Source organism: Bombina bombina, chromosome 4 (assembly GCF_027579735.1).
Source record: "Bombina bombina isolate aBomBom1 chromosome 4, aBomBom1.pri, whole genome shotgun sequence".
In the NCBI taxonomy this organism is placed as follows: Eukaryota; Metazoa; Chordata; class Amphibia; order Anura; family Bombinatoridae; genus Bombina; species Bombina bombina.
Window position 1 is genome coordinate 165481072 of NC_069502.1, and position 10826 is coordinate 165491897.

The 10826-nt window shown below is 38.5% G+C and overlaps 1 protein-coding gene across 1 annotated transcript in view; it reads right to left on the minus strand.

Annotated features, from left to right (window-relative positions):
* SLC66A3 (solute carrier family 66 member 3) overlaps nucleotides 1-10561 on the minus strand; it is a 31160-nt gene extending 20599 nt beyond the window's left edge. The window contains exons 1-4 of the mRNA XM_053709680.1: nucleotides 10345-10561; nucleotides 6265-6347; nucleotides 6102-6171; nucleotides 4588-4645 (exon numbers count right to left, since the gene is read on the minus strand). Of these exons, the coding sequence (XP_053565655.1) occupies nucleotides 4588-4645; nucleotides 6102-6171; nucleotides 6265-6347; nucleotides 10345-10493 (360 nt within the window). The 5' untranslated portion in view covers nucleotides 10494-10561. The remainder of the gene's footprint in view (nucleotides 1-4587; nucleotides 4646-6101; nucleotides 6172-6264; nucleotides 6348-10344) is intronic.
* Between the last annotated feature and the right edge of the window lie 265 nt (nucleotides 10562-10826).

Consider the following 10826-nt stretch of genomic DNA (forward strand, 5'->3'; position numbering starts at 1 on the left):
TTGCACCAGCAGTTTACAAGAACTGCTGGTGCAATGATAAATGCTGACAGCGCGTATGCTGTCGGCATTTATCGATGTGCTGTCGGACATGGTTCGCTATATCGATCATGTCCGTCCGCACAATGATATATATATATATATATATATATTATATAATGGTTTGCTTTTCCTTTAGGAAGGAATTCAGGAACAGTACGAAGAACAACCTTATGATAAGGAAACTTCACATAAGGGTTCAAAGGGTGATCCCAGAAGAGAGTCCAAGACTAAAGGCAGGTCCCAAGATGGAATTCGTGTTTTGATAGATGGACGGATATGGGCAAAAGCTTGGAAGAATTGAATTATCAAAGGTTTCTGAGCCCACCTAATATGAGTTCTAGCACTGAGACCCTGAAAAACAACATTGTGTAGAAAATCAAGCAGATGGAATATCTTGATTGTTGCTGTAGAAATATTATGTGAAATCATCCATGATGAGAAGATGTCCCAGATGCGATAGTATGCTTTAGATGTAGTTCCCTTTCGGGCCTGTAGAAGTGTCTGAATGACAGGTGCTGAAACTTTCAATTGTTGTAATCTGGAGACCTCAGCTAACCTCAAAGGGCGTGGATTCGGATGAACCACTGGTCCTTGGTTCAGCATGTCCCAAGAGACAGGGAGATGCCATGGAGTTTGAATTGCCAGTTTGTGTACCAGAGGAAACCAAGGCCTGTGAGGCCAGAAGGGAAGGATGACAATGAAGGTTGTAGATTCCAGAAGAATCCTTTTCAACAGTCTCGGGATGAGAGGAATTGGAGGGAAGACGTATATGAGATGGTATGACCAATTTTGGAGAAAGGCATCTACGCGTAAGGCAAGAGGTGTCAGGTAACGGCTGAAAAACTTTGGGACCTGATGATTCAAAGCAGAGGACATGAGATCGATTTCCAAAAGTCCCCAGAAGCTGATTATCTTTTGAAACAGCCATCTGTTCAATTGCCATTCTGTTGGAGTAATCTGACTTCTGCTCAAGTAATCTGCCGTGACTTTCTCCGTCCCCGGAACATGGACTTCAGAGAGGAACTGAATGTGGCGCTGTGCCAACCTGAAGATTGGAGAGACCTCTTTCAAGGCACTTAAACTTCTTGTTTTTCTTTGAAACTGGAGATAAGCTGTAGCTGTCCTGTTGTCGGTGAGTATTTTTACTGCTTTTCCCTCCAACAGTTTCTGAAAGGCAAGAAGAGCTAAGAAGACTGTCCTGATATCCAGGATGTTGGATGGAAAAGATTGAAATTGTTTCTCCCATGTTGCTTGGGCAAATTTGCCTTGGCAATATGCTCCCCATCCAGTCTTGCTGGCATCTGTTTGTACAATGATCCAATTCAGCTCCTGAAGAGGAAGTCCCTTGGATAGGTTATTGGTCTGGAACCACCAGAGAAGGGATATTCTCAAATTCACAGGTATCCTGATGTGTTGGGACAGTCCCTTGCTTCTGTTGAATCCTTGTAAAAAAAAAAAAAAAAAAAAAAAAAAAAAAAAAAAAAAAAATGTATCTGAAATGGACTCATTCTCCATCTGGCCCATCTCACCATATGAATCACTGATGACATATGACCCAGAAACTTCCATTGGCGAGCTGTGAGGTATTTGACATGACAGAACAGCTGGAAATATTTCAGTAGAAATTTGAAGCAAACTTCTGGAAGAGAAACAATCTCTTTTTGGGTGTTGAAGTGTGCTCCCAGGAACACTAGCTTTTGACAGGGTCGAAGCTCGCTTTTTTGAAAATTTATGTTAAAACCGTGATCCTGAAGGAACTTGAGTAGGATAGTCTTGTGGGCATATGCCTGTTGAGGTGAATTTACCAGGAGAATAATATCGCCTAAAATGTGGATGACGAATAACCCGCTGACATGTAGCTCTGCTATGAGAGGAACTAAAACCTTTGTAAAGACCCTTGGTGCAGTAGATATTCCGAAGGGGAGAGCTGAGAACTGAAAATGGTGGTCTCCGACCACAAAACAGAGGAACTTTCTGTGCAGTTCTGCAATAGGAATATGGAAGTATGCATCCTTGAGATTTACAGAAATCAGATAACTTTTGGAGGGATAAGATTGATTACTGAAAGAACGGAGTCCATCTTGAAGCACTGAACCCTGAGAAAGGTGTTGAGAACCTGAAGATCCAGAACAGGCCTCCAGGAACCGTCTTTTTTTTTACCAGAAAAAGAGGTGAGTAAAAGCCTTTGTCATGAGCTTGAATTGATAGGTGTTGAATAACACCGTTGCACATAAGTTTGCTGAAAAACCCGAGAGTGGCCTTCAGTTTCACAGGATCCCTGGGGAGTGGAGATTTTACTAAGCAAGGAAGACCTGGGTTTTTTTTTGTTTTTTTTTTCGGAACTCAAGGTGGTACCCGGTTTGAAGAATCCCCAGAACCCATCGGTCTGATATACTGGACACCCAGACCTCTCTGAAATTGTATAATCTTCCTCCTAGAGTAAAGATCTGGGACAGCTCATCATCATTGCTTTTTAGACTAAAAGGACTGAAAGGAAGGAAAGGACTTACCACATCCCCTGCCTCTAAGCTGAAAGTTAGACCTTCTATCCTGAGGTTGAAAGAATTCTCGTTGTGAGGAAACTTAAAAATGTTGATGTATATTGTGTTGCCTGTGAGCATAAGAGGGCCCCTTCCAGCCTCTGGTAACCTGCGGGAGAAATGGACTCTTACCTCCTGTTCTCTTAGATATTAGAGTTTCCAATTGCTTACCGAACACCATATCCCCTTCAAAGGGAAGACTCAGCAAATTCATCTTGGAACCTGGGTCAGCCTCCCAATGACGTAGCCATAGGGCCCTTCTGACAAGATTAGCAGTAGCCATAGACTTTGCATTAAGTTCCAAAATATTGGCAGCGGGTGATAAGCAGAAAGAAGTTACCATATTAAAATATAAATGAAAAGATGTAACATTTTCATTGTCTTGCATAGTATGAGACAAATTAGAAGACCACACCTCAGTAGCTTTAAGGTTGAAAATTAAGCAAGCAGAGGGTGAAATAAGGCCCTTTGTCGAAGATAATTTTTTTTAAAATTCTGCTCCATTTTTTTAATTTTTTTTTAACCATGACATCTTTAAATGATCCTGCATCATCTACAGGAAAGATCATCTTTTTTGAAAGTCTAGCAATTGCAGCGTCAATTTTGGGAGGAGAAACAAATTGGTTATGCGAAGGTTTTTCCAAGGGAACATTTTTATATATTTTATCAGGAACTCCAAACTGTTAATCTGGTTTTGCAAAAACATTTAAATTTATAGACTTCAAATTATCAGAAACAGGAAAGAACTGATCTGGTGCAGAACTTGAATTAAACCAATCAGATGGTACTTGAGACAGTTCATTTTCAATGCCCAGAGAACTCTTAATCCCTTTAATAAACTCCAAAATATTTGCAGTGTCAAACACCATAGGTAAGTCAGATTCTAAATCTTCACCATCAGAGGCACAATCAAGATTTTGCAAATTATCCATAGAACCCTCAGATGATTGAGAAAAGCTTCCACCATAAATCTGCCCAATACATACTTTACAAAGTTTATTGTCTTGCCGGCAAGGGTTAGCACACAGGGAACAGGTGGGCATAGGTTGGGCTATATTGTTAAGAAAAAAAAGCAAAAACCAGCCATAAATAAATAGTATGTAAACATTACTAGGAAAATGCACACGCATAGTAAAATATCATACCTTATAGTTGCCCCTGATTCCTCCTGGGCTGTAACAGGTTGAGGCTCAAGCTGAGGTTGATCACCTTCACCATCCATAATAAGGCTGGATATACAGATTATGTAGATGTATTAAGCCCTAGAAGCTTATGTAAAAACGATCCCCTTTTTACATTTCTTTAGTGCTATAAATGAGCACTCACCGGTATACAGAGACGCTAAACTCTAGATGCTGTGTTGAGGTTCAAAAATCTTCATTAGGGAGAGAGGTACGCTGCAAGTTGAAAGCTACGCTAAGGCTTAAATGTATTCATGCACGCGAAAATGACAGCCCTCTGAAGCGGCCCCCACAACGTCCCCTACCAGTGATGTCACAGTAACATGGTGGCCCCCACAAGGAAACTATAGTGAACGGAATTCCACCGCCTATCACCACAACAGTGACCGCGGTCACAGAAAAAATGGCGTCAGACAGCTGGGTAGATTGCCAACTCTAGAAAATAGCCTAAGTACGCTATTCAAGTAAGGAAAATGTTTGTTGCCCAGAAGGAAAGAACGGAGAGGGACTTAGCAGGCTGGACAGAACTAGGAGGAGGAAGGGGTGGTGTTCCACTGAAGCTTTTATGGTAGAGGGGAGTGGATAGCTCTGTCCACGCCCCTCTGGAGAGGGGGTCTCACTGGTAAGTTTTACCAGGGGGGCCAAGATATTATGTGATGTAACAAATTAGAACATTTCATTGTATCACTATAATAGCCCTTTAACTTTGTTGACTACCCCACACTGAAGATTATTTCAAGCTCAATTTAATGATATTTGTCTAATGCTACCAATTCCCACTCATTCCTTGTTTTGCATGAATGTTATCATCTAGTTTTCATACTCACCAATGCTAGATAAATTAGCCAGCTCTGAAGAACTAAAATGTGCCATAAGCCAAAAAATCTTGTTTGTAATTAAGGAGATTTGCGCTTTATAATAAAAACATGTATTGCTACAACAGTATTACTTATAGGTAAAATAAAGTTATCAAACACAATGGGAAGTAAACTAAAATTCCTAAGTAGACAACGTGATTGGAATACAATTTCAGTATTTTCCCCAGGACCTTTTTAATGCAAACAACTTTCCAATTTACTTATATTAGTTAATTTGCTTCCTTCTCTTGTTATCCTTTGCTGAAAGGTTTATCTAGGAAAGCTCAGGAGCAGCAAATAACCTAGGTTCTAGCTGCTGATTGGTGGCTGCATATATATATATATATATACATACATACATACATAAACACCGATTGTCATTGGCTCACCCATGTGTTGTTAGAAACCAGTAGTGCATGCTCCTTCAACAAATGATACCAAGAGAATGAAGCAAATTTGATAATAGAAGTAAACTGGAAAGTTTAAAATTTTATGTTCTATCTAAATAATGAAAGAAAAATTTTGGGTTTCATGTCCCTTTAATCTAAAATGCCCTCATATTAAAATGTTCCAATGTTTATTACATAAATAATCATTAAATAATTGTTAAATTATGCAACTCATTTTGCTTCGGATAGCAGAAAATTGTATTACAAAGTATTACACTGATCCTACCTAGTGGTAAAAATATTCTTTGGGGAACCCTGTAAATTAATTTAAATATACAATTCCTATATATTCTGATTACACAAATATAGTTACAAGCTTGATTCAAGATACAGTGTCCTGTTGAAATTTCTTTCCGTGCTTTACGCATGCGCAAAATGAGGTTACCACATTCAACATATGATCCTAACGCATGTGTGTAATGCACAGACGTCTTGTTTGCTCATGCGCAAATCACTTGGTAGGAAATTTCGACTGTTAAGAAAAATGTACTCCTGCATTCCACATGAGCACATGCGCATTTAGCTGGTATTATTATAGTATGACTTTGTAAGTGTGACGGAGCCACGCCTATGCTTGTGCAAATGCCCTGAGACAGTTTTTCCCCCGTCGAAATTTGCTACCAGATGATTGCGCTCGGCTACGTTATCACATTCATGAGGAATGCCGGTGTACATTTTTCTCAACTGTCGAAATTTCCTACCATGCGATGTGCGCATGACCAAACAGATGTCGGTGCATTCCACACTTGCTTAGGATCATATGTGGAATGTGGTGATGTCATTTTGCACATGCGCAAAGCGCTGTAGGAAATTTCAACAGAGTGGGAAATCTCGAAAGAACACCTGCTTGTTAGTGGATGCGTATTTTGCTACAATCCATATCAATGTTTATTAAAAAAAAAAAAAAAAAAAAAAATTACAATAGAAAACACAAACCGTGTAAAAGCTTTTATCTTAGCATGGAAACCACAAGCAAATTTAAGATCATTTTCATAAACTTTTCAACTATAAAAGATAAATGTTCGCAAAGGATACATTCCAGCATACAATAAAGCATTTTTCAGATTTCCGTTATAGAGAAACATTAAAAGTAAAAGGACAGTATCTGAAAAATAAAATAAATTCAAATTTAATAATTCAGTCGCGCAGTTGTACATTAGCAAAAATATCATTTTCACGTGAGAAACAATAACTGTACCTTGCACAATAAGCATTGGATATTCTAGGTGGGTTTCCAGAGGGTAGTTGTAGTATATTTGGTATCTCAGAAATACAATGAATCTAAGGATTAAGATAAAATTAGATTAATAGTTCAGATGTTCAAATCTTAAAGGGCCATAATAGTCGAAAAAAATACATGCTCACTTAACCCCTTAGCTGCTTTTCCATTTTCCATCCCTGTGCTGAGCTTTCTTGGTGTTTTTTAAATGATCACATAAAAGCCCTACTGTATGTCATCTTTTAGTATGAAACTCGCACATATTATATATTGTTTGTTTCAGCAGACCTAGCACATTCATACTATACCTTTAATGTATTATCATATGTGAAATCTGCAAGAAAAAAGTGTGAAAAATGCATTTTTATTAAAATTTTAATAAACTAATAGTGTGTTTTTCTCCTAATAACTACAGTCATATGAAGAGGTTCCCCTCATATAAATTGATCTGCTTATATGGGGCTCCCATGAGTCTCTACTTATGTATGTATGGGGTACTTGTAAAGCACAGCTAATCACCCTAAGGGTCTCAAGGCGCTGCTCATTTTATCGACCTCAGAAGGATGAAAGGCTGAGTGGACCTCGCCGGGGATCAAACCTGCAAACCTTGGGTTGCTACAGAGCTCAGCCACAGTGCCTTAGCATGCTGAGCTATCTGTCCGGTCTTAATATACACATTTATTTACGCCAGGTGATCACTATAACCAGTTATCACCAGGCTATTAAAAGCTATATAGGAACTTTATTTTACTGTATACCTCCAAGCAGGCAATTACCTTTCAGACGGTAGGTCTTGGGGGTTTCTAGAACTGAGCTGTTTTTGTATTTAACCCCCACATCCTGCTACCTTCCAGTACATCTGCTTATGAGGTTTCTGGGGCTTGATTTTTCCGGTGATGATGATGCCCTTGACCATCTTTAAAAGCCCCCCCCCCCTTCTAGTATGACGACACAGTCATCCGAATTTACAAAATAGTGCGGATAATAACCGTGTGGTGCCATCTGCTTTTAAGATACATCTGGATATGCATTAGGGCTGTTTTATTCATAGCAATATGAGGTTATGCAATATCTGAATCTCATGAGGCTGCAGTTTTTTTTTTTATAACAAAAAACAAACAAAAAAAAAACTGCTTCCTGAACATGTCATGTCAGTCACACAAATGCTCCAGTCCAGCCCAGCACTGAACACTCCTCCAGGGGGCAGACCACATATTAGTGTCAACGCACGTAACGCTACTAACACAATTTTACTTGCCTAGTTGTTTGTTGCACAGCCCTAATATGCATACATGTCATGCATAGAGGGTACATATTTTTTAGGAGACCTGAAATATTTCTGCCCAGTTCCTTCGCTCCAAATATGAGTGCGCTAACCCAAATGCCCCCTTGGACTAGTGAGGGAAGCTTTAAAGCTGCCCCCACAACACTCATCTGACACTGCCATGGTGCTACATGGTGATATGAAAATGAGAGGGGAATGTGACTCTACCACATTAAAAAGAAGGGAATCCCCTCTTCAAATGAGGGTCTCACCACCCTCAAATCTGAGGGGGTTGAAATTTGAGTTATGCAATAAATCCTTCCCCCACATTAAAAATTACCTAATGAACAGTGTGTAGGTGATCACCTCTTCAATCCCCCCGAAAAAATAAAATACAAAAATCTTATTATCTCTGCTGAAGCCAATTAGGAACAGGTATGTAGCAGGGTTAGGCTTGTTACATACCTCCTAACTGCCCCATATCTAGTGGGATTGTCCCAGGTTGGGAGGTATGGCCTTCCAACCCGCAGCCCCTCAGTTTCCTGATTTTAAGGGACTGGTTAAGCCCCTCCCACAACACACCCAGACACGTCCATGCCCCCCATAACCCTGCCCATACAGATGGGTTATTGTTGATCACACATTCTTAAAGAGTTAGTGAACTGTAAAATTGGTTTCCCTTTTAAAGGACAATTATAGTGTTAAAATTAGATGCTCTAATCCATTACACCATGTAATATTAACACTAGCGAAGCTGTAATGTGTGTTTAACCCCTGCAATAAGATACGCTAGTTACACAGCTGGGTCATGTGGCTAGCACCATTGATTATCTCAATGTCAGTTTCCGCTCTGAACCAGCTAGGCTCTGCGGTTCTTGAGCAGGACTTTAAGTATGTGTTTAACACCTTTAGAGAAGTTAAACACATATCATTGCAGTGTTGCTAGTGTTAAAACTACATGCTTCAATGGATTAGACCTGCACACTATATGCTGTATGGGAAATTGCTCTTATTTTTGTACATGAAATAGCGGTTTCTGTTAATTGAAATCAGAACCCAATTAAATGAGCTGAGCTTACATAGAGTTTCTCTCTATATTTATGCAAAATCTTCAATTTCTCTCTATACAACGTGTGATATATAATCTAAAACAATAGTAAATGAAAGTTTTTGGAACTTTTTAACCAACCACACACACTGGGAATGTGATTTTTTTATCTTAACCTTGTTTGCATAGCTTTTCTGTAACCAGTACTCAAATATTTAAATTTTCAGTATAGGATACAACAGGCAAAAACAACTATTTCAAATAATAAAATAAAAGGTAAAGGAACAGTTTGTAAACCGTTTAATATCTATTAACTTTCATTTTAGCCAATTAGTGCAGTGTCTGCCAAAAGCCACGGGCGTGATCACAATGTTATCTATATGGTTCACATGAACCAGTGTTAATTTTGACGACAAATTTCAATTTAGTCTTAGTTTTAGTCTTTTGACTAAAATGCCATTTTAGTTTTAGTCGTATTTTAGTCATCTGAATTGTTTTAGTTTTAGTCTAGTTTTAGTCGACTGAATCTCCAGTAGATTTTAGTCGACTAAATCTCTAGTATCTACTGGAGATTTAGTCGACTAAAATCTACTGGAGATACAGAAGTGCAACTTTAAAATATAAAAAAAACAAAACTGTAAACTGTATTGGCTGTATTGCACATATTACCCAATATAAAAACTTTAACAGTTCTCTGTTAATAATTAAAACAAGTATCAAGTAACTCAACATAACAAAAAGTTTCTGCAGCTAGCACAGGCACAGCATAACTTAAATCCATACTCATGGGTTATGCTTATTTCTATAGGAAGAATCAATTGATTGTTCACAGATTCGAAACATTTTCGGCAACGAAATTATCACTGCTCTAGAACTTTGAAACAAATTATATAGTCCTGGAGTAAAGGTTTATTAACCTGATTTGATTTATGGTATTAAGGTTTGAACATGCAATACAGATTTAACAGATTTAACTGTTGTGGTATATAACATGTCTTTATTTATCTTAAAATTTAATAAAATTAAGTTTAGTAAATTTTACAAAAGAGCAGTAATTGGATAGGGATTGATTAACACCTTGCATAAAATGTTTTTGTCAGCAAATTTTGATTTAGTTTTAGTCATAGTCTTTTGACTAAAATGTCATTTTGATTTAGTTTTAGTCATAGTCTTTTGACTAAAATGTCATTTTGATTTAGTTTTAGTCATAGTCTTTTGACTAAAATGTCATTTTAGTTTTAGTCGTATTTTAGTCATCAGAATTTCTTTAGTTTTATAGTCATTTTAGTCTAGTTTTAGTCGACGAAATTAACACTGACATGAACTAGCTCTCCCCTGCTGTGAAAAGCAAATAAAAAAAAACATGTGATAAGAGGCGGCCTTCAAGGGCTTAGAAATTATCATATGAGCCTGCCTAGGTTTAGCTTTCAACTAAGAATACCAAAAAAACAAAGCAAAATTGGAAAGTTGTTAAAAATGGCATGCCCTATTTGAAACATGAAAGTTTTTTTGGACTTGACTGTCCCTTTAAACATGAAACCTACCCACCAGATCCTTGTGAGTTTACTACATTATGTTACTCAAATACAGTGCATGGTTTAACACACAGACAACACAAACCGCACCAAAATTATTTGCAGGTCTGTAAGTTAACAGCAGGAAAAGAAGAAAAGCATAAAAAAAAGAATCTTTATCATTTCATACACGTGGGACATTGTTTACAGGACACACTGTCAGCTCCTCTTACCCTGTAAGCTCCAGCAAGACGCTGTTCAAACTCACTCCCTCTGCAGATCTAGCTGACAAGACAGAGTAGATCTGAGGGAACTTCAGCACCATGCAGATCACTACCGTGCTCCAATTAGCAAAGATAATTAGCTCAGGCAGGAGCTCCATCACTGCAAGACAATAGGAACCCACCCCAGCAATACAGTCACTTCACAAAATAAAGGAAAGTCATTTCCTCTTCCTCATGACATCGTGAGATCTGGCAGGGGAGGGAGCTGCACTGGCTGCTCGTCTGGCTCCTCCTATAGTAGTGCTGGTGGTGGGGACAGAATGGATGGACTGTTATATTGTATTCCACCTGGGACAGATAGGCAAGGGTTAAGGGTAGCTGTGCACCAAACTGCCTGATATCCATTGCCAAGTTAGGTTGAACTGATCCTGGTTGGCAGCACAGAATGTTTTTTGGTTATAGTCATGTAATTAAAAGTTCTGTTGCTTTTG